Source organism: Larimichthys crocea, chromosome XXII (assembly GCF_000972845.2).
Source record: "Larimichthys crocea isolate SSNF chromosome XXII, L_crocea_2.0, whole genome shotgun sequence".
In the NCBI taxonomy this organism is placed as follows: domain Eukaryota; kingdom Metazoa; phylum Chordata; class Actinopteri; family Sciaenidae; genus Larimichthys; species Larimichthys crocea.
The window spans coordinates 7,099,587-7,123,843 of record NC_040032.1 but is presented as its reverse complement, the minus strand read 5'-3'; the positions used below and the strand labels follow the sequence as shown (position 1 = coordinate 7,123,843).

Here is a 24,257-nt window from a genome sequence, read left to right as displayed (position 1 = left end):
ATTTTATATTATTTTACATATATATATATACACACATGTAAATAAAATGTAATTTTTATATATATATATAATATATATAATATATATTATTTATATATATATTGTCACACTATATTGCTGACAATGTGGTAAAAAAACAAACAAAAAAGTATATATATATATATATATATAGTATGTTTATATACTCTGATGATTGATGAGGCAATCACCAGTAACCAATCAAAATGTGTCATTTCGATAGTATTTTACTCTGATTGGCCGACTGTATTACACGCCCTCCCATTAGTTATCTACGTAGGTTGGTCGTCCAGAGCAAAGCCAGAGCCGACAGAAACTTGGTGCTCGCTTGAAGTTGCTGTGCTGATAAAGATGGTGCTGAAGGCTGTGTGCGTGCTGAAAGGAGATGGGGAGGTCGGCGGGACCGTGTTCTTTGAGCAGGAGGTAAGGTGCGAGAGGTGAAATATCTGCTTTGTCATGTAATGAAACTACGCGAAGGTCTGATGTGCGAAGTGTTAGCGCTCACATGCTAACCTGGCTAGCTGAGTTCTTCATGCACGAGCCAGTAGTCACACGAGAGACTTAGCTAATTAGATGACCTCACATACATGTTACTGTGAAAGCACAAGGCGTCCAACTGCGTCACGTCCAGCAAAGCTGCGTAAAGTCTGCATACAGAGTGCAAGTGCTCGTTATTCTGCACGTTACATGAACGTTACATGAACGTTACCCTTAAGTGCGCACGCTGTCTGTTACTTGTCATGTTTCATTCAGAGCACGCTGCTCTTATGAATGAGGTAATATGACAGTGAAATATCAGCTAATCCAGCAGAAGAATGGCGCGTAATTGAAGTCCCAACCTTTGTGCGTTGAGGGCCTGTGTTGTGTTAATGATCCACGGAGTGTGTGTGTGTGCGTAACGCCTGTTGCACAAGTTCAGCGTTTGTTATGTCACTTCCAACATGAATGATGACCACAGCACACCATGAAGCACTTCACTGAAAAACTAGTAACTGCAATAATTAATGACATCTTATCAAAACAAGAGCAAACCACAGTTTGATTTGACTTTTTTTTTTTTGCTGAGTCACTTGTCGCTTGTTTGGCCTGGTTGATAAGGGAGCACTGAGGCTGGCCCATGATCATGTCATCGATAAAGCAGAATTCTAGCTTCAGCAAGGTGGATGTTACTGATAAACCAGCCTAAACTTAGATCTCTCAAGGACCTAAGAGTAGTCTTTCAAACTCAGAGGTCTGCTAAATGGAATGGATGAAGTCTATATGAACTCTCAATACTAAGTTTAAAATATCTATATGCCTCAAATCTGTTTGTTTTTGATGCCCTGTGGCTTTATTTATTCATTATTTGTCTGTCTGAGTTACTAACAAGAATGCCTGAGGAGTACAAATAAGATGGAAATGAGCCTTGTTTATTTTAGCTTGGAGTCTTTCTGGTCACCTGGCTTTGACAGCTGTTAATTTATGTTGTCTCGATCTGTTAGAATGACTCAGCGCCTGTGACAGTGACGGGAGAAATCAAAGGACTTCAGCCCGGTGACCACGGCTTCCACGTCCATGCCTTTGGAGACAATACAAACGGTGAGCGTCTGACAATAGTCACCTCTCGGGTTTCTGTAATTGCAGGAAATAAATTTAGTGCAATGCCCGGTGTTATGTTTCCTACAAACTGACTCAATCTGAAGTGTTTCATTAAACTCCTCTTCTCTCCCAGGGTGCATCAGTGCAGGCCCTCACTTCAATCCCCACAACAAGAATCATGCTGGTCCTACTGATGCAGAGAGGTGAGTCCAGTCTGAGGGAGGAGTCGTTAGGAGCCATTAAAGCGTTCAGAAAATCAATCAAGTGATGTCTGTTTAAAATTAGTTGATTTGATTTGACTGGTTTATATTTATCAGAATGTAGACTCATGGATAAACTAATCAGTTTAAAGCTGTCTCACACTGATATTTATATTATGATATAATTATGACCTGAAGATAAATGAATACACATGGAACAGTCTTTGTCACAGCAGATGTTTAGGTCAAATAGACCTTTTTTTTTTTTTTTTTTTTTTTTTTTTCCCCCACCCTGGTTGTTATCAGGAAAGCACAGGTCAAAGTACTGATGTTAATAAAGGCTGCTTATCGTCACCAGGATTCTGCTTTTGGAACAATTAAATAATATACAGATATTTCAAATGGCTTAATTATTCAAAAATACAGTCAAAGCTAAGTTGGGAGTTCATATTGGTGGATTTGACTGTCTGTCTCACTTTCTGTGACTAACTGATGCTGTAATGGCAGCAGCAAGTCCCAAGTATGCTGTCCGTGTTAAAGCTGGTTTAATGTAAGTGAATGTTTCTTCTGTTATTAGGCATGTTGGAGACCTGGGCAACGTGACTGCAGGGGCAGATAATGTTGCCAAGATCAGCATCACAGACAGCATGATCACTCTCACCGGCCCCATTTCCATCATTGGAAGAACCATGGTGGTAAGGAAAAGTGTCTGCCTGGTCACCTTAAACCGAGTCCACTGAGTCTGAATGTGTGGGATGGATGACAGTGAATTCTCTCTATGTATTTAAGCACACACTGATTGTAGAGGGACTAAATATTATGATCTTTCTGACTATTGATTTTCATTGAACTGACTTTTATTGTCATGATACCAGTATGTTTGCCATACAGTCTTCAAAACAGACTGCCTGATGAAATATAAACATCATTTTATATTCTACCCTAACCACTGGACTCAGCTCAACAGATTTGAAAATGTATTTCTGTCAGTACCTGGATGTGCACTCATTTGTGTACAGGGTAATAGAAACAGGCGAGGTGATAGACTTGTGGAGCTCAAGCACTATTTGTAGCTGAGACAGATTATTATTCATGACCTGAACCTGCTGAGTTCCGTTTAAACATGAGTGATACAACTGGATGTCAACTCAGTTAACTGAACATTTCACTTACCTGAGTTGACATCCAGTTGTTAAGTTCCTGAATTCAGTCATCTGACTGAAGGTGAAAGCAGAGCTAAAATCAGTAAAGTCAATAACACTGTGTACAGTCGACAAACCGTAAATTATTTTGACTATGTCATTGTCTCTAAATCAGTATCAGGATTTGATGAACAAATGATGAGTGACGTGTAACGCAGCAGCTTTAAGTACTGAGCTGAATATTGAAGGACTACACTCAGTGTTACAGTTTTCATTAAATTTATTCGGTGAATAATTAAGAATGGTATAGAGTTTTGCTGGATCTACATAGTAAGTGTCCTATATCAGGAATCGATAGACACCCTGCAGCCAATCAGAATAAAGTATTTACCAGGACCACTGTATAATGCTTGATACTGAGCATCGAGACTGTAAACTGTTAAGGTTCTCTTCTCTGTGCTGTGTTTTAGATCCACGAGAAGGCTGACGATCTGGGAAAAGGAGGCAATGAGGAGAGTCTAAAGACTGGCAACGCTGGTAGCCGCCTGGCCTGTGGAGTCATTGGTATTGCGCAGTAAATAGTCTGCCAGAATCACTGGAAACAACTTTGCCCCATCGCACTTAAAAAGACCAACCTGGCTACTTGATGTAAGAGTGTGTCCTCCTTCACTGCTTTTTATTGACTAGTAGGAGAGTAGATGAGCCATAATGTTTATTCTTCACAACAATTCTTAGTTTGTCTTTTTTTAGTTTTGGTCCCAAAGAATTGGTAACGCACAAGTACTAAACAGATGTACACTGTTTTGAAAAGATAATCAATAAATTGTAAGTTCATCTGAAACGTGTGATAATTCTGTCCATTAACATTTTGACTGTAAACCTACGTGTAAATCAGGGCTCCAGAGTGAGACCAACATTTTTAAGAGTGCGACTAATCATTTTTCACACTGGTGCACCTGACGCTGCCTGGGAGAAAACAAATTTATTTTGCAAGTGCATCATCTCTGTGTTCTCCTGTGACCGAAATCACACTCATGGTAGGATCATATCGTGGTCTAAACCAATAAGAGACAGAGCCTCTGATTGGCTGTGCTCCTGTTCACTGCTCTAAGTTGTGTGTGTTTAAAAATTGCGAGCAACCTGAGCGCCAGAGTAGCCTCACTGAAATGGAAAAAGGAAAAACGTGACAAAATGATGAGAGGTAGAAACATTGAAAGTTTTTTCCTTAAGAAAACTAAGCCTACAGCCAGCCCTCCTACTGTCATTCCATCCATCCCCACTACTGAGAGTCCATCCAGCCAAGACACAGAGCCCTCAGTCCCTGGTAAGATGCCAAGCCCTGGTCCTACAGCGATAGCATCAGACCCAGAACCAGAGGAGACAACAGAGTCTGAGATAGAGGCCGGCCCTGAGAGTCAAATTTTAAAAAGTCCAAAATGTATTCTTTGAGACAGGACTGGCTAAAACAACTTCCCTGGCTGAGGTACAACAAAGGACGTATGCAATGCACCATGTTTACTGTCAGGAGTGCGGTCAGAATATGGCCGGTAATAGTGCATTCGTAAGCGGGTCGACAACGTCTAGTATCAAAACTTTAAAAAAGAACACATGTCTAAAAAACACACACTATATGCCGTGTGTAGAGAAAGTTTTACTTGAGTCTGAAATGTTCAGTTTCAGCTCAGTGAAGCACTAACACTTTATTTTTCCTTTTTATATATAATTGTGCTTCAAATAAAGACAAGCAATTCTCTACACCTTTTTCTTGTTTAAAAATCATTCACATTGCACAAAAGTTATGGAGAGCGATTTTAAAAAGGTGACCTTATGGCATTAAAGGTGAAAATAGGTGGAGCCATTGTTCCTGTTGATCGTTACACCTGGGGCCTGTTTGCTTTGGTAACTGAAGCTTGTATGTTCTGTGATGACATTGATACTCTGATCAGGACAAGTATTCAACATGTCAACATTATTCTATCATTAAATGGATTTATAAGCAGCTTTTCTCATGATATTTAGAACACATTAATATTCTAAATGAAACTAGACCTGTTCCATAAAAAACATTTAATAAATTACATATTAGTTTCATTTGAAAGCAATAAGTTACTTTACAGTGTTTAGTCTGTGTAGAGTAATGCATTACTGATTACACTACTTTCACCAGCAGACTGCATAAGTACGGCTAGGCAACTTCTCACAGCAGCAAGCAGCTCAGTTTCACTGTGGTTCATTCCAAATCAAGTTTTTCTCATGCCTACTTCATTTTGGTTATAAACTCACCCAAACTGTCTGCATTACTGTAATGTGTTATTCTGGAACACACTAACACAACACAACAACATTTAGGTTGAACATTCGGAATAATTATGCTGACATTGTGCTTAATAAACCTGTGTTTCATTAAATGACCTCAAACTAGTGAATTTACATGTGCAGAAATGTATCAGCAGGTAGAATGTAAAGAAGCAGGCTGTACTTCATGGAAACTTTGATTCAACCAGGACCCAAACAACATATTTGTGCCCAGGTCCCATGAACAGGTAAGTACAGTCATTCCTCTCTGGATGTGACGGGTCACACATTTCGTTAAAACACCGGGCCCGGACACGTTAGCTGAAGGCGTGACGAGCCTCCGTTAAAACAAGAGGAATACGTTGTAAGGAGGTCAGACATGTTTATTTACGCGGTGCTTGTTAGCTGCTCACGTGGTTTGTCAGCGGTACACGGTGAACACCGGCTGGAGTCCCGGAGTTTGACCTGCTTCCGGCCCGGCCACCAGAGCTGTCAACGTCGATGGTGAGTAATTAACTGCTCGTTAACTGTGACTGCACCTCGTTTGCTTCTCTAATGGAACAAAAAAGTTGTTGCGTCTTGTATTTAAATTAGTTTTTCTTTTTTAAGTACGTTATGAGTAAAAGTAATAGGTACAATTTAAGGTACTTGGTAATTAGTATGATCTCTACTTAAAAATACTCCATTACATTAAAAGTCCCTGCACATCACCATTAGGGAAACTGAAACCATTCAATGTTTGCTAAGTTTGCATAAAAACAGACCTAAACCATTAATAATTAATGATCACATTACAACATTTTCTTAAAACTTTCAGTGATTTAAAGTCAGAATTTGTAAATGAACTGAAAATACTCAAATTTGTACTTATACCCAGCACCTGGGGAAAATGTACTTACAAAGACAATACAATAAAAACGTTAAGTTAAGTAACACAAAGGTTCTCAGGCAGAGAGGTTGAAAAACCTTGTCTGGACTGGATGTTAAACTGGACCATCCTCTAGAGGGCGTCGCTACATAACTCAAACTGTAACAAGGATGTAACAGGATGATGCCTCTTTAGATCAGATCATATTTTGTCTTCAACACAATTTTTAAAAAATGCTAGAAGTGAAGCTGTGCATACCAAATGTCCACAAGCTAATGCTGTAAATATTGTTTCTCATCATTGTAGGATGCACATGCCTTATTACAAAACCTTATTAAAACATTAAATATCATGATCATATCAGACAGACCTACTAAAATATAGATAACAGTTTCTATATGGAAATGTTGGGTTGAAATTGGAATGTTGCTCTTTGCTCTTCATCTATGATATTAAATTGAGCAGCTGTGCCCTGTGCACTCACCAACACACACACACCCAACACACACACACGGACACATGCTTATACAGTGCACACATCCCTGCCTACAGACAGGCGGCCCATGGTCGCAGAAATTGCATGCTCTAAAAGCTTTTTTCTTTTCACTTGAATGGCGGATGCCGTGAAGTGACTTGGCACTCTCTGCTCTTCTCTCGGGGAAATGAGATATTGGAGGGGTTTTCAATGGAGTTAATACCTCAGGGAACAATCCAGAGGCAAGCTGCAGAGTGTGTGTGTGGTTTAAACTTGTATGTGAAATGTTTAGCTCTGAAAATGTAGTGAAATAATCATATAGGAAGACATGGAAATCAATTGGCACATTGCATATGTCTCTTTCTCTGCTTTCTACTCAGCAGTAGATAATGTACTGCTCATAAATGTCAGATTTAAAGCCAGCAGAATTGATGCCAGCGGTGAATAAAAAAGAGAGAACCTTAAGTACTTGTTATTTTATTAGCATAATTAACATCTCTAGCTGTTTGTCACTAATATCCAGTGGTTGTTTTTACAGTTTTCATAAGGCGCATTAGTGGTGGCAAAGGTTGATTCCATTTTTATTTTAAAATGTAGCTTTTTACAACAGAGCAATTCCAAATTTTCCTTTTTTTTATAAGGTAGCAGGTAGTTTTTATGCATTCAAGCCAGTGTACCGTGTCACTGTGCCCAAGGATCCATAGTAATGCTGTTCCAGGCAGCCCAAAACTGCACATACAGGTTGAAATATCTGTATTTGTGTAGACGGATGCAGCCAGCAGGGCAGAAAGACATAGTGACGGTAATAGCTGGTATAAATAGCCTGGGAGTGGAGGTGATGAATAATAGAGACTCGCAACGCTGCTGACAGTGAAGGAGAGAGGCCGTGACAGCAAGAGAGTCCAACGAAGCTTCGTATAAAAGAATAGAATGAGAAAGGCAATGAGAATCATCTGTCCAGCTGCTGACAGGAGATAATGTGAAATGTCATATGTCAGTATAATATCATAATGTGTAATATCAGATGTAAATGATGGACTTTGCTGGATTAGATTTTTGATTTGTATTTGGTTCATATGAAATGTTCCATATAAGGTGTAGGCTGTATCCAATTTTCAATGACTTCACTTTCACAGCACAAATCAAACCCGAGCATGAGCCAACACAACACAGACATCATTTCTACTTATGTAAGCCTTGGAGCAAAACTGTCACTGCATCTCAACAACAAGGATTTTAGGTGAAAGGTAATCCTTAAGGTATTTTCTTCCCAGAACCGGTGAACCAGTCTTACAGGGTTCAGTCCTTTTGTTGCTGACCTTTAGATGCAGTGAGTTGGTGTGTGCGTGCATCGTATCAAGAGAGAGGTGAAAATGTCCTACAATTAACTGATATCTAACACCCACATGAACACAGTCACACATGGAGGAGGTAAAGCGGTCCCTCTGGTGTTCACTGACTCAGACGTGGAGGTTTTTCTTTGCAACCAAGTTATGTAAGTGGAGTGACGTGCACTTTACTGGTATGTGTGTATCTGCCTCTCTTTGTACACATACTTTGTCTGTGGTCTTTGTTTTCCCCCATACGTATCCAACATTAGGCCCCAAAGCACTGCTGACAGGAACCAGTGTGATCACATTTCTGGAGGTAGTTTTCTACCGTTTCCCATCATATGACCCGGCACTTCATCTGAACACTCTGGACAGGCTGTTACTTGTTTAATAGACTATATGTACTTACATGGGTGGGAATGACAACTGACTCCCCTCAGGTGGAATACTTTTACACTTACCTGGGTCGCAATTATTTGTGAAATGAGAAGCAGTCATTTAGATGTGTGGGTTCCTGACTGATGTGATTGAGCCAAAATGGCTGACAGTTCAGTTTTAGACTTAAATTACAACCACTGAGAAGCTGGTCTCAGCAAGGATTGTACTTAGGACTGCAACAAAGAAATATTTTTGGAAGAAAAATTACCCAAAACATTTTTTCCCTTAGTTACTTTTTGTGTCCAAAAGTCAAAAATATATACACATAATGAGGGAAGATCTAATGAAAGATGCATTTTGGGAAATGTAGGATCCAGTTTTTTGAGTTTGGCCTATACCAGGGGCTGAAAGTCCTGATATTTTGTTGCACACATTTTAAACATTTCTTTTTATTATGATTCATGAGTCCCCATTCATGAAAGTACAATACAAAATTATTGGAGTGTCCTTTCATCTGCTAATCGTTTCAGTTGTACTAGTATTGGCACAGGTTTGTGTGATTTACGATTGTTACTCTCTTGAGACACAGTTTATAGTCTGGTAACTGCAGTCTCACAGATGCATGTTTTGAAACAAACAGGAAACTCTAATGCTCTCTATTATGAATAATCCTCTTTAGGTATTAGTGCTCACTCCCCTGTGACCCTCCTCCGTTCTCTGGGGTGAGAGTTCACCTTCCGGTACACCATCTACCACTGACATTGTTGGGGATATTTTAGAGACTAGGAGCCATAGGTCAGGGGTGAGATGCCATAAATGGTGCCTATACTATGAGACATGGTTGGTTGGTAGACAGACTAATTACAAGGCCCCTGTGACCTAACCTCTGCCCCTTGAGCTGGTTGTCATGTGATCATGAGAACATACCCCCTGAACACCCCTTTGCATTTAAAGTTGACAGCTAATTCTTTTTATGCTGATCAGCTCATTCTCTGTTACATTTCTACCCCTGATATTGTTTTCTGCTCTCCATCTCTCACCAGCTCTCATAGTTCTGACAGCATAGTGAAGAGGAGAAATGTTGGATTCTGAATCGTGTTAAAAATGGTTCAGTAGCCTTTCAGCCCAACAGACCAGCCTCAGCAGGCTGTAGGATAGAACTGTACTGCGTGGAGGCTGTGTAGAGATGACTCCAGAGGGATTCAAAGGCCCATTTAACACATCACTACCCCTCTCTCATCCATGGTCAAACAGCAGTCTAGGGGTCTGACCTTTGAACTGAGTGACCTGCTAACCCTGCACGACCATAACTCTCACTTTTACTCAAGAAAATGCTCATTATTCTTTGTAGGATGATTGCCCGTAGGATTTTCAACACTGTTTTGTAGATTGCTTCTTGAAGAAGGGCAGAGAGACCGACATGATTGGCTATTCGGCCACCGAGTAGTTTGCCTAGACGCTGACCTTGCGTGACATTCCAGGGATGCCTCTGTGTCGAAGTCCTGAATGGTCAATGGCAGGAATATCGCATATGTTGATCACAGACAAGTGACAGCATAGTATCCCATGGGAACAAAAACTCTTACATCAAGCTTACATGTTTACATGTACAGTTAACTTTGATTACAGATTAATATTTTGAATCATTTCGATTCAGCTCCTTAAATGTGATGGTTTGTGGCCATGGTCACAATCTTAATTGTGTGTTTTAGCATGCTAACATTGGGATAATTACCACAAAACTGAAGGTGATGGGAATGTCAGTAGTTTTGGGGTAAAATTATTGGACAAATTTGAAAATTTCCCTGGTGTTACAAATACAATTAATTCTGATGGGGACATAAATATGTACTGAATTTCACAGTCACTCTAGTTGCAGAGACATTTCATTGAAAACCACAAATGTGAACCTCCTGGTAACACTCGAGTAAAAGTCAGGGGATCAATCAAAGTCATTAGGATTCATCTGTGGAAACTATGAGTGCCTATAAAAATGGTGTGATGACAATTTATCTAGCCAAGTGAAAACTTTTACGTACCAGTGATGCAAGAGGGAAATCAAGATCACCAGTATTTATGTACTTGGGACCATGTGCAATACAGAATTTCATGGCCACCCATACAGAGGTTGTTGAGATATTTCAATCTGGATTCAAAGTGGTGCTAGTGGTCCAACATTGTAATTCCTACAGCCATGTCACTATCATGGCTGTGTGGTTAGAGTTAGGTGTAGTTATCACACTGACTTCCCAGAATTGTCGATGACTGGATGCACTGGCCAATGCTTGTCACTCAGGGTCACTCCCACTATGAGCAACCTCACATTATGAAGGAGAGGAGTAGGAAAAGTAAGGAGAGGAAAGTGAGTGTGTATTAAATCCTTGCTGTTGTTGTTCTGAACATGATTGCTTAGTATCCTGAGTAGAGGTTCGCATTGGGAATGATCCAGGTTGAACAATGATAGGAAGTTGTTGTGTTTAATCTAAATTTGATCTAAATCCTGATGGTTAGGATTAGGCAAGAGGTTCAGATGGTTAGGATTAGGACCGTTAATCACCAGAGAAGTGATGGATCCAGGTAATTGATTAGGTTTAGGAATGAGAGTCTAAGTGGGGTCCAAATTGTTAGTATTATGCTTGTTCATTACTAAGTTATTGGAGGTCAGACATCGGGTTAAAGTGACTAGGGTTAGGAAAGGAATCAGGATGGTTAGGTTTAGGGTTATTGAAAAGTAACTTTGGTATCTTTCCCATGCAACACAACAAACTCTTCCTGGTGCATTACTGCGCTCACGTACCCACTACTGACTTCCTGCATCATATTTCTCATCTCAACATTTTGGGATCAAGGGACAAAAAGGGTTTAATTTCTCAGTGAGGTCGTGTTGTCAGACACATATAATATCAATGTGAAGCTGTCAGTGGAAAAAACAAGCATGTCTAGTGGATGTATTCTGACGGTGCACAATTGCCTCCAAGGATAACGTTGTTCCCCGTTAAAAGTGGCACAAACGGTGCATTTTAAAACATATGTTGATGCATATGACATATATCAACATTCTGTGATTCTTACAGATTGTTTACATAACTTATCAGATCACGAATGGTTCTGTTGGGAATTAATTTCCTCTATTTCCTCTGCCTTCCCCTCCCCCCTATTCTCCCCAGAGTCTGTTCATGCAGATTTTTCCCTGCAGACAGACTCTGGATTCCGTTATGTAAATTCACTGCATATGAAAATGTTATCAATGCAAACATTTATGGAGTTACAGAAAGAGGAAGTGGTGAACAAGCTTAAGAGAAGAAACCGGTTTGCCAAACGTCAGCTTGAATCATGGGTCGAGGTAAATGATATGTCCCTGTTCACTGATACTGTAATTTCTGTTCAGGGCTGTTCAGAGCCAAGAGGAACGATCAGTTTTTAGTCACACTAACCTACAACAAGAATGTTAGCTTCTGTACAGGGACACCATGTACATTTCATGCTTTTATGATTATTCTCTCTCTTGAGAATTGATCTTATAGAGCACTTATGTGCGTCTGTTTGTGAGCTTTCAATTTAAGACTCTCGTATACATGTGTGAGATGTGCTGCTCAGGTGTGAAGTGGCGTGCGGTTCCCAGCAGAATGAAGCCTGCGACACACCCTCTCTCATCGGGGGGGGGAAGGGAGAAAAACAGAAGGAAGGAATGAAATAGAGAGAAAGGGTCACTGATGCTCCTGTTCATCTCCCAGAGAATAGAACATCTATACTGCACATGGCCACACCAGCAGGAATATTAATATTTCCCCTCACAGACTGTCCTCTCTCTCATTCTTCTGATTTCTTTCCTTTTCTTCTGCTCTTCCTTTCTGTCCGTTACAGATAATGTGGAAACTCTGTGCTCTGACCCCCACGCTCGTGAGATGAAGAAGGAAATTACTGTGCTAAAATGCGCATATTTTGCATTCTTTTGAATTACCCATCCCGAAATTATACACTTCACTCCACATTTTGCTTAATTATTCATCTACTTGTGAATTTTTTTTGGAAAGTATGTTCAGGGAACCTGAACTGTAAGAAGAAGACACAGGGCTGCATGTACTATTTTCTCAAAGAATTGTCTGTTAACTGGTCCGTTAACTATTTTAGTTCAAGCTGACTTTTTTTTCTCCAAAGAACAAAAATTGTATAACTATAAATAGCCAGCAAATTTTCACCAGCTAGAACCAGCAACTTTTTCCCATTTTTGCTTGCAATTAATACTCAGTCAGTCTATTGATTAATAAGCCTAACCAATGTCAGTATAAAGAATGGGCAGATTATATGTAAAGTCGCCCACAGGTTTCCAAAGTGCTGCCACCATCTTGGCTCTTGTGCTTCTTCCGCCTCCCGGCTATTCTAAAAATTGATGTGGATCATCAGCTGATGTAAGGTTGGCCGAATGACACCTTGGTGCTCAGACACGCCTTCTATAATGGCACCCACCTGTCAATCAAAGCTGACACACTGTTAATTCTGCATGACTTTAAGCCTTAATATAATTTGAACATGTGAGTTGTATATAAATTCACCCTCAGTACAGTTGTCATGAACGGGGAAATTAGCTATAGAGACCAAAACTGTTTTTTGTACCAGGCTGTAAACAATTCCAGATTTGATTCCAAATGAACAAAAAATGTTACTCAGGTCATCTATGAACTGATGGTGGCCAGTACTGCCTCTAACGGCCCTTGACCTCTGCTGTGTACAAAGCTTTGCCCAAGCCCAACAGCTAAGGTAAATCAAGGGCATCCCTCATTGGATCACTGAATAAAACAAAACAACCAGTATACTACATATACCAATATACTAATATGTAAACTGACTGAACACATAATGGGTACTATATTTTTTTTCTTTGTTCTCCCACAGATGTGTGGTGACCATTTCACAGTGGATCCTATACTGTGTGTGTGTGTGTGTGTGTGTGTGTGTGTGTGTGAGTTAGTAAGGATGCACTCACTGGTGTTTAACGTTATCGTATTAATTACTTGTGGTGCCCTCAGTCTTGTTAGTCCTGGACGGCAATTAACCTGTTTTAATTAGAGTGGTGTTGCTGGAGGAGGTAAGACAACAACACCTGCCTTTCCAGAGTGGAGGTCTGCTACTAGTTAGTGTACTCACGGTGTTTAACTGAGGCTTGTAAGCAAATATTAATATTCACCTTTAATCTACTCCCAAATGCTCTTGAATTATCTGTAAGTATTCTTTTTGTTCCAGCTGTTTTCTGACTGTGATTGAGTTTTTCAAAGATGAGCCTTCCAACCGAGTTAGCCACTAGCTGTCTGGCTCTGTTGTGTTACTGATACTACATTGTAAATAGCTAATGGGCAAAAACAGATAAACACCATTCATAAAATACAAGTACACGATAAAAAATATGATTTATGGAAATCCAAAACAACCCAACACAGATTAGGTTTAATTGGTGTTTCCTGGATTATGTACAAACAAAAAAAAGTATGATTTAGGAAAAAAAAAAAAAAAATGGAGATAGCTGTTTTTGCAAATGAACCATGTGATTTATTTCCTGTGGGGATACTGTTTCTGCCTCATGTGCCTGAAGCACAGTGCAGCTAATCTGACAGCTAGTCTATACTTTTCTGGATGCAATTTCCTTGTTATTGTAGTAATTCACTTTTCCAATGCCTTTGGTCTGACTGTTGTTTATGAAATTTCATTGTTTTTTGATTTGTAATCACTATAATTGAATTTGTCACCCCGCACTGTTATCACAGCTTCACTGCTTTCAGTAAAAACATTCAGTCACTGCGCAGGCTTCAACCTTTATTGGAAGTGGTTTTAAGCTCGTTGCATCTCATGGTAAGTGACAATGAGCGATGATGGAATAATGGTAACAAATTGAGTGTATGTCTCTTGTGCAACCCAAAGTCTTGCCTGAGACGAGAAAAATCCTCCATTTTTTTCAGGTCCTCACTCAAAGGATCATTGTTCAGGACTTAGTGGCATCTAGCAGTGTAACTGTTGAATGCAACCACCTCACTTAACTGTCAAGAATAAACAATGGTGGTTGTGAAAAGTGTCTCTTTCTAGATGTAGTGTTTGCTTTGTTCCCTCTGGGCTACTGTGGAAACATGGCAGTTCAACATGATGGACTCTGTCGAAGCCCTCAGGAAGAGTGCCGGGCTTCAGAGCCAATTTGACTTTATGGCCATACCATGTAACGACAGCATTCGTCACACTGGCCCAAAAAGACATTTTCCCATAAGCTTACATTCTGAAGGTGGAGGCTATAAAGTGGTGAATACCTTTTTTGAGCATCACAACTCTCACAGAGTGATGAATTGTGTAAAATGTTCAGAAATTGATCCAGTCAGTCCAATGACATCTGGAAAGTCTAGAGAGCCATGTACAGTCTCTTGTGCGCTCTTTATGGGCCACATAATGCAGAAGATCCAGGTAATTTTATGGAAATCTCCCTCTATCTCACTCTATGCACCATTGAGTAGTTACCATAAGAATGAACAGAGCCCCTCCAACGCTATCCAGTTCTCTTTACATATCTATGTGAATAAAGTGAATAGATAAAAAAGGCTCAGTCTAAGATAACAAAACAATGATTCTTTGGGTGATTATGCAATAATGAAAACATAGTTATGTATATTATATTCTATTTCTTTGTTTGTTCTTATGCAGGGTACATTTAAAAGAGCTAGTTAATTGGTATGTTTTATGTTAAGATTGAAATTAGGATAACATTAGGGTAAAGGTTAAACTTGTGGTCTTGACCCTTCAATCACATATTGACGTCTTTTACTAGGATCAATAGCTGCTGTGACTGTGACTTTGAAGCAGGTTTCATGTAGCAACCGTGACTCACATCTTTAAACGAACCAGTCAAGTCAACCCGGAGGCCAGGTTATCTGATGCAGCACTCATCACTCTCTTGGTCAAGTAGCCTTTGCATAGCCTGGAGGTGTGTTTTGGATAATTGTCCAGCTGAAAATCAAATGATGGTCCCATTAAGCTCAAACCGCACTGTATGGCATCTTGCTGCAGAACACTCGGTGGCCAAGCTGGTTAAATGTACCTTGAATTTTGAATACATCACCAAGAGTCACCATCAACGCTTCCCCACACCATCACACCTCCTCTTTAGTATTCACGGTGGGAACCACACATGTAGATATGATCCTCATCACATTCACCTTCAGCATAAATCTCAAATTTGACTCATTAGACCAAGATACAAATTGCCACTGGTCTATTGTCCATTCTTTGTGGTTCCTGACTCAAACAATTCTCTTCTTCTTGTTGGTCTTCCTTTGCAGCTATTTGACTTGAATGCCTGATTCACACAGTCTCCTACTAGAACTCTGTGAAACATTTATGTGGTCCTCATGAGAGCCAGTTTCATAATTTTCCAGATAAACTGACCTTCATGTCTTAAAGTAATGATGGACTCTTAGTTGAGCAGTTCTTGCCAAAATATGATTTACTACAGTAGTTGAATTTGAGTTATTTACTATATGCCAGCACTACCTCTGAACAACATGACTGATGGTCTGAAACACATTAAGAAGGCAAGGAATTAATGAAAAGGTGACTACTTTAATGCATGTAAAGTATAAAACATATTTTGCTTCCTTATATGGGTTATTTCATAATTTTGCAAAATAACAAACCACCAGACTCTTTCATTAATAATGAACTATCCATACATAACAAGAATTCAAAATAAGAAAATAATCTCAATACCCAATATGTATGGGGTTCTCATGAGGCTTTGTGGGTTTACTGAAATAAAACTTGCTTTCCAGCCAGAGCAGTGACAGGTTAGCAGGGTCACACCAGTTCAAATCTGCCACAGACGTGGTAAACAGCAGCACACAACAGCCCTCGGTTTTGCTGATGCACACAGAAAGCCTCAGAGTTGGAGGGTGCAGTAGGTGTAGTAGCTTCCACTTCTGCAGTCTGAAGGATTTTATCATGCAGTGATGTGCTTGTGTACATTTAAAAACATACTTTAGTTTAGTATTACTGACAAAATTATTAGCTTATTTTCTGTCTGGTATTTTCACCTTGATACATTTTTTTTTTGCTTTGTTCATGAGCAAAATTTTGACATGCACACTTGTTTTTGTGCTTAATATTAAAATAATATTTTTGTGTCTGAATGTGTATGTATACTACATCATTCCTGGTTTGTATGTTTTGTGTGGCTACATGTGTAAATGCACATGTACGTGTGTGTGTGTGTGTGTGTGTGTGTGTGTGTGTGTGTGTGTGGGCGTCTCGTCTCTGTCTCGGTGAGTCTCTCTCAGTGGGTGGTAACTGTTAAACTCTTCCATTTGGAGGGATTACTCCTCCAGTCAGTCCTGTGGGAGCAGCCATCAGCCCGTCACCGTTCAGAGGAACACTGTACCTTCTGATGCTTTAATCCCTTCTTCCCTCTCCTCCCCTCCTCCTTTTCCCACACTCAACCTCTTAACCTCACCTCCCGTTTTTTTCTCCTCCTCCCCTTTCTGCTGGAAACTTTCAGCTGAAGCGGCTGAAAATCGGTAGACGCAGCAGCAGTTACGTTAAAAGCTTTGATGTTAGAGTGCCGTCTGACAAGTTCATTACTGAGATGCTTCTGTTCTGTATTCTTATGGGATGCATCTGTCAACTTTGACTGAAGACTTAGGCCTACATGTATTGTTTTCTCAACGAATTGTCTGTTAACTGGTCTCTAAAATCTCAACACAAGTTGACGTTTTTTTTCTCCAAACAACGAGAACATTAGCTATAGAGACCAAAACTGTAAACATGTTTATTTCTGCTGTGAAGTTGGACATTTTAACATGGGGACTTATGGAGATTGAAATGTTTAATCGGCCGCTCAAGGTATTAGATACAGTTTTTGGCACTTCTACATTGGCTGCATTTCCAAGCCACAGAGGTTGGCGCTTGGTGGAAACCTGAGAGCTGCTGAATTGGGTTAGATAATATATATTGGAGATGGCTGTGTGTTACTGACAGTGAATGATGTAAGGAGACAAGCACAACTGGGGGACAAGATAAGGTCTAATTCTGTCTCTGCTGTTTGACCTGGAAACATCCCATATACCAAGATTTCTTAAATGAGCGGAAAGTGTGTGTGTGTGTGTCTGTATGACATGGTGGAAGCCGTGAGTTGGAGACCCTGTATGAAATGATGAAGTGAGAGGCTGTACTTTGGCACATCAGTGCTTTGAGTTAAATCTAACGTCAGCGTGCCAACATGTTAACAATGACCACGCTAACAGGCTGATGCTAAGCATGTGTAAAGTCCTCGTGCTAGATTCCAAAATGGATTCCAAGATAGTCATCACAGTTCATCAAGGTGGGAATGCCTCCAACGAATTTCATCAAAGTCCATCCCACTGTGTGTGTGTGTGTGTGTGTGTGTGTGTGTGTGTGTGTGTGTGTGTGTGTGTATGTGTGCGTGCACGTCTGTCTGTCTGTCTGTCTGTCTGTCTGTCTCTGTACATTATGTGTCCACCACTTTGGTCCAGAAAGGTGAAGGATGAGAATGAGTCCTGATTTGATGCTCCCCTGACTTTTCATCTGTGCAAAATGTATTTCAGAATGTCATATTTTCATTGTATCTACCACAGTGGAACAACCACAGTGGCCGACTATTAATCTGTATTTGTACGAGTGTGCTCCAGCTTTCCGTTCTCGCTGCGGAGCCGAGGCTTTCTGTCTTTGTGTTTGACTTCTTACACATGATATCAGAGCTTAAGGCCATCAGTTTTTCCAGGATGCCGTGTCAGAATCCATTTTCATTCACTCTGTCCAAGAAGTCTCTGATGAGCAGAGAAATCTTTTGATGTGTGTGGCTGCAGCCTAATAACGAAAAAGCAGAATAATGTGTGTGTGTGTGTGCTTTGTGTCTCAGGAGATGCCGGGTTACTGGCCTGTGTGAGTAATGAAATGGACTGTGCAGTTTGCGCTCATGAGTTTGTGACAAGGTCAGGATGTCGTGTGTTGTGTGTGCAGCTGTCTGTGCAGAGCTACAGCCTTATCTGTCTCTCACTCTTCCTCTTCTCAGTCGACTCCCTCACATCCTACGCTGTCTTCCACTCACACACATTCTCACTTCCAGTCTTTGTTCACTTCTTTACAAATGAGAGTCAGCAAGCAGAGGTAAGCTGCCATGAAAACTAAAGAGACACGTACACTTTTTCCCACCTATACTATGTGTGAGTATCCCAGATAATCTGCCTGTTTACATTGATGAGGATTATAATTGATGAATATGATACAGTACATTTACTTCACTGATCTGGAAGATACCAACATGTATGGAGGATACACAAGTCTTTATATCCAATCCTTTGTCTTGATGATTAGAGCTGATTTTCTGTTATTCCAGTTATGCTTGCCAATACATGACTGCAGCTCATATCTGCTCTTATATTTTCCTTTGCCATTATTGGGTGCTGACTGAAGTTGATCCGGCCTTAACAATTTTAAAATTCGCTTTCACCTTTGCAACATATAATTATTTTCTTCCCATAACTCGAGACATTTTAGGAGATCAACATGGATAGAACTGAATGAACTCCCTGCAGCAATTAGTCAAACTGCTTGGCTAGTTGGTTGTTGGAAGGGTTTAGTACAAAGCCCCTACAGATAGATCTACATCTCTGCTGACTCTTAGAAGACGCCTTAAGTATTATTTTTGTTTATAGCCTATTTTAGTCCTAATCTCAACCCACATTTGGACACTATCTTAATCCTGAAATAGCTCGGCTCATTTATCGTTCTGTTTTTATCAGCGTAACCTAGAAGAAGACGTACACTGTACGTGAGTTTGCTGTATTATTTGTGTAATGTCTACATGGGAAGAATTCTGTGTTGTGTGTGCTGTCTGCTTATTGACCGAACATTGTTTCTAATGTGTTTGCCTACTTGTGTGTTTCAGTGAAGGCCTTATTAGTATGGACTGAAGTTGCTGTGTGAGCGTCAGTCCATCTGGTTTAGGGATAAGTGTAGCAGACTGTAATACAGCCCATTAATTTACTAAGGGAATGGGGGATTTACATACTGATTGTGACAATCACAACATGACACTGATGCCATGTGTTTGTTTGTGTTTGTTTGTGTATGAATCTCTTTCAGAATGTAAAATAGTTCATAAGCCGGTCTCATTCTTCAAATATGATGTGTGCATTGGTATGCACACTTGATCTAATGGGGGATTAGGGGACCAGTAACTTTCTGGAGACTTCGCCGGTTGCCTGGCAACTGCTTAGAAACAACAGAAATCTGGTACATGATCCCCTGTTAAACAACAATTTGTCATTTTTCCACCTTTTATATGGATAAATCAAATGGGATACAACGTGTCACTGGTTCAGAGGGTGAAGGTTTAGAGTTCCTGGTACCTTTTGGCAGCTGTGATCCTGGTTTCCAGTCCGGGTGCTAAGATAAGGCTGTAATTTTATATTTGAACCATTTGAATGAAATCAATTAACCTGCTTGTGTGTTTGTTAGTGGTTTTGTGCACAGCTCATGGATCAAACATTTTTCGTTTTCATTGTTTTCAAATGTACCATGGTTAAAAGCATGGAGGTGACTGTAACTTATGTTACCTGGTGACACCTTGTCTCCAGACCGTTTACATGGAGAATCCATGTTTTGATTAACATCTCCATGACTTAACTTTTGTTGCAGCTGTAAAGACGGGGATAATTACACCTTTATCACTCTTATCAGTACATGTAGAGTCAAGTGAGCGCTGACTCTGAGCAGAGGTCCAATCAGCCAGATACTAAAAACACACTGTGTGGGTTCACCTGTCAGGCTGCAAATCACAACTATTGGATTGTGTGTGCTGGTTTTTCTCAGCATTACCTCCTGTGCCTTTACATGGTTTGCTAGAGAAAACTGGTACTGAGTGAATAGCACATCACATGTAATTATGGGTTGAATAATTCATGATTCTATATATTGGTTCTGTTCATTAAAAACATAACAGATTGTAAAGGTGTTTAAGACTTCATGCTCAAATGAGTTGTGCATGGTTTGTACCTTGTCAATACTACTGTAGATCACTCACTTCCACCTCATACTCAAGAGTCATGCTGCGTCTTAATCATACTTCAGTACATCCATCCGCACACTTGCTATTTTGAGTACACGAGGTGCGTTCACACCAAGTGGCTTCCTCCGTGTCTGTGAAATGAAGCCAATGCAGAAATGACAAAATCTGTAATACGTCAAAGGGGCCACTTGAGCCTGGTTAATTTAGTTAGTGTGGCCGCTTTGATTGACAGGTGGGTGCCATTACAGATGGCTTGTTTGAGCACACAGGCATCATTCGACCCACCTCAAGTCTGCCGATGATCCACGCCTTTGCCGATGTTTCCTACATATTTTGAGCTTCAAAACAGTGTTTCGGAAACCTATGGGTGACATCACTCATGCGCTGTACATTCTTTATATTGTCATTGGTTCACACTGTCAATTATGTTGTAATGCAGTGTGCTGTACCCATAATGGTCAAAAAGTTGAGTGTGGTATGCTGGACATTTCTCACCATTTTGGCTATGTAGTGGAAGTGGAGGGGCCACGGGCCTTGTGAAAACGGCGGCTATGGAAGCTGTTGGAGCTGAAGCGGTTGCGGTGAATACCTCAAAGGACAAGTGTAAGTTGTACATAGTATGGTCTATATTTTGGTAGTCAAATGTAAAATGCAAACACAGTTGCAAATTTGGGGCAAAGAAGAGGTAAAAGCAGGAAGCACACACAGTGTACACAGTGTACTAACAGACGTGAGACGCAGCATCAGATGCCCATGTGTTTTCACTTCTCTGTCACAATGCATAATATGTGATGATCACACAGCAGCGCTCAGAAGCAGACACATTTATTATATTAATGACCAACTTCTGTTCCAGCACGCGAGGGGAACATTAAAGCACATGGGTACAGCAGTAGTTTAGGAGCAGCACTGCAACAATGACTAAAGTAAACAGTACAATATACAATGTTCCTGTTTGATAAGTGCAGGTAATGAGCTAACCTCCCCCCACATGAATATAAATTAAACGTAGCTTTGGGCTAATATTACACAGATGTGTGCTGTATGACCTTGCAATCTGAGGACAGGACCACACAGGCTCATTATCAAATGATAACATTAACTTGACTGTTGACTTGCTCGTTTATTGTCCATATTCTGCAGGGTGCTCTTAGGATGTCAGCAGCAGCAGCAACAGCAAACATAGCTATGCTTTTTGAGCATCAAATATCAGCTTAGACAAAGCTGATGAGCACAGGTTTGTCTACCACAACCCTGCCTGTGTGTGTGTGTTTTTCTGTGTGTACATGTAGGTGAGGGTGAGGGGCCCACAGAGGAATCCGGGTCCACGTTTGATCCGTTACACCGAACGATTGAAATAATTGACGTCTCCCCCTTGTATCGTTTCCAACCCGAGCTGTCAATCACAGCGTTACATCTGATGTGTGTCATCGTCTCTTGGTGTCGATCATGAAGGGACGCGGCCTAACACCTGATGCTCGCTTATTCTCCAGTCCGGGGGCTCCGTCAGTCACATCTGTCAGTCACATCTGTCGTTATTATTAATGAGTGCGGTTGTGTCTGCCTGTATACCTGTCTGTCTGAATGCGTCTGTATGTGTATGTGTGCATAGCACTGTGCATATACGGTGGTGTCCACGCTAATGGAAATTGTAATAACGGCAGACAGGGATTAGCTGATAGGACCCTAAGCAGTGGAACTAGAGTAAGCTGCTGTGACTCTAAGAGGAAGGTAGAAGGCCAGAAGCGATGTACTATTGTGGCCCAGCGCTACATACATTATTCATTAGTTGTACTCGCATGGCTGCTGATAATGATTTTATCAAATCTGGCAAGGTGGGTGGTTGGGTGCAAGAAACTGGTATTCTGAAATGTGTATGTGTGCATATGATTTTAGTCCCTTCCAATACAGTATGTTCATGAATTTAAATATGATATGTTTAGCGAGAAAGATGGCAGGCGGCACGAAATAGGAAACCAATCTCATCCCTTCAGTTCTTAACTGATATGGCCGCCCCCCACCCCGCCCTGCCCACGCATACTCACCGCGATAACGTCTGATAAGGATTGAACGGTCGGGCTCTATTGTGCTGAAAGGCTAGCTCAGGTGTACAGGGAAGACAGGAGAACAAAACCGGCTACACTTACAGCACGGCTACCAAATCTGTCTGTTCATTGAGCAGCAAGCGCGACCGATGAATGGCCTCGGATATTCATTTACTCCTCCTCGCTGTCCTAACTGCCGCCTGCATAGCTGAGAACAAGTGCGTTACAAAAGATGAGAGCAAAACAAGCAAACAAAAAGAACCCCCCACCCCGCCGCCGCCGCCGTCCTGATGTTTCTCCAGCCCTCCGCTTACATAACATCCTCCACCTGCTGTTGTTCTTACCTCCTCTACATTCTGCTTGCGCCAGCATGTCATCCCAGCTGAGTTGCCTCCAAACTACTAACCAGTTCCTCCACACTCTTTGACATAATTACATTACAGCCCAATAACCCAATGTTTGGTTAGGAGTGTGGGAACTGGTCGTCTAAGTCGCCGTTCATCCTCCTGGATGGGTTATTTCCTGTTTCAGCCGGCTCCCAGCAGGACACGACCTTCTGCGGTTAATTTGTTAGATAACACAGAAAGGGGGTGGTGGGGGGGACACAGACTGAAAGGAAGGGGCTAGACCGGGGAGAGAAGGAGCAGACAGGTGCTAGGAGACAGCCAGACGACATATGTGCGCATACACACAAGCTTCGCACAGAAAGAATTGTAACAGGCGAGAAGAAATACAGCGGTGTTGTCTGAGTTAGGTGCTGAAATGTCATCATATGCCTGGGGGTACAAAGCTGTGACTGTGTGTGTGTGTTCCATTAGTGACTTTGTGCTTCACAGTGTCTCCCCTCTCTCCCCCGTTGAGGAGGCTGTGTCAGGTCCTTTTGTTGAGTAGATCTGTTACCTTCCTTGCCCTTTGTCCCGACATGTTTGCCCCTATAAATGTTAAACACTCCCAAAACACCGGTTATTTCAGGAGTTTCAGCAGTGTGCAGCAGACTGAGATAATAGGAAGTCATCAGTCTATTATGTAATCGGCCCTGTTTTTCTCATAAAATCCTGTGTCCTCTAGCCAAACATTTTGTTAAGTGATTTGATGATACTGAGAGAGAATTGGACAGAGGACTGGAGACATTTCCTCCAGAGAGAAAGCGAGTGATTTATTTTTCTACTGTCTTTTATCTAATTATTGGCTCATATTTGTATATTTACAGATATACACAAGGTTTCTTTGGTAGGAGTAAAGCCCAAATGAGAATTTATCCACACTTCCTGGCTTTTGTTTTAGACATGAATGTGCAGCACTGCGTCAAAGACCCAACTTATTGAATTTACTGTACCCTGATGAGGATAAGCAGTTACAGATAATGTATCGATGGATGGATGTGTGTAACGTGGCGAGAAAAGCCTCACCAGTGAAGTCCAGGGTAGCAAAATAAACCATTTCCATTCTACCAAACATAAATGTACTGGATTGTCGTCGTGTTGGTACAAAGACACTTCCAAACTGTGTCAAACTGCCACTCTTGACAATATGAAGCTGTAAATTTAGCCATAGTTTTGGGTGTTTGAACATACTGTAAGTAGTAGTTTGAATATGTTCTAATGACATCTTAATACTTTTTTGGACATACTTTTTTAGAGCCACGTTTCAATGGCGTTTTTATGAAAATGTGGAAGAAAATAGCAAAAAAAAACAACCACTTGAGGCTTCATTCCTTTTATTTGAAAAAGCCTGGTGGGTTATGAGATAATAAAAGAAAGATAAGTGGGGGAAGAAAAAAAAAGACAAGAGTGAAGCAGCAGCGTAACTCGTGGAAAGTTTCCAAGGAATGAGATCAATTCACTGTGCACCTTTCTCACCTCTCTGCTCAAA

The 24,257-nt window shown here is 40.8% G+C and overlaps 2 protein-coding genes across 2 annotated transcripts in view; both read left to right on the top strand.

Annotated features, from left to right (window-relative positions):
* The first annotated feature begins 369 nt into the window (after positions 1 to 369).
* On the top strand, positions 370 to 3,516 carry sod1 (superoxide dismutase 1, soluble). Its single transcript, NM_001303360.1, is given in 5 exon segments — positions 370 to 441; positions 1,500 to 1,596; positions 1,730 to 1,799; positions 2,374 to 2,491; positions 3,409 to 3,516. Coding segments are annotated over 5 exon segments (465 nt in total).
* Positions 3,517 to 5,667: 2,151 nt separating this feature from the next.
* The window catches only part of tiam1a (TIAM Rac1 associated GEF 1a), a 69,592-nt gene continuing 51,002 nt past the window's right edge, over positions 5,668 to 24,257 (top strand). The window contains exon 1 of the mRNA XM_027273471.1: positions 5,668 to 5,737. The gene's annotated coding sequence lies outside the window, so the exon portion shown is untranslated. The remainder of the gene's footprint in view (positions 5,738 to 24,257) is intronic.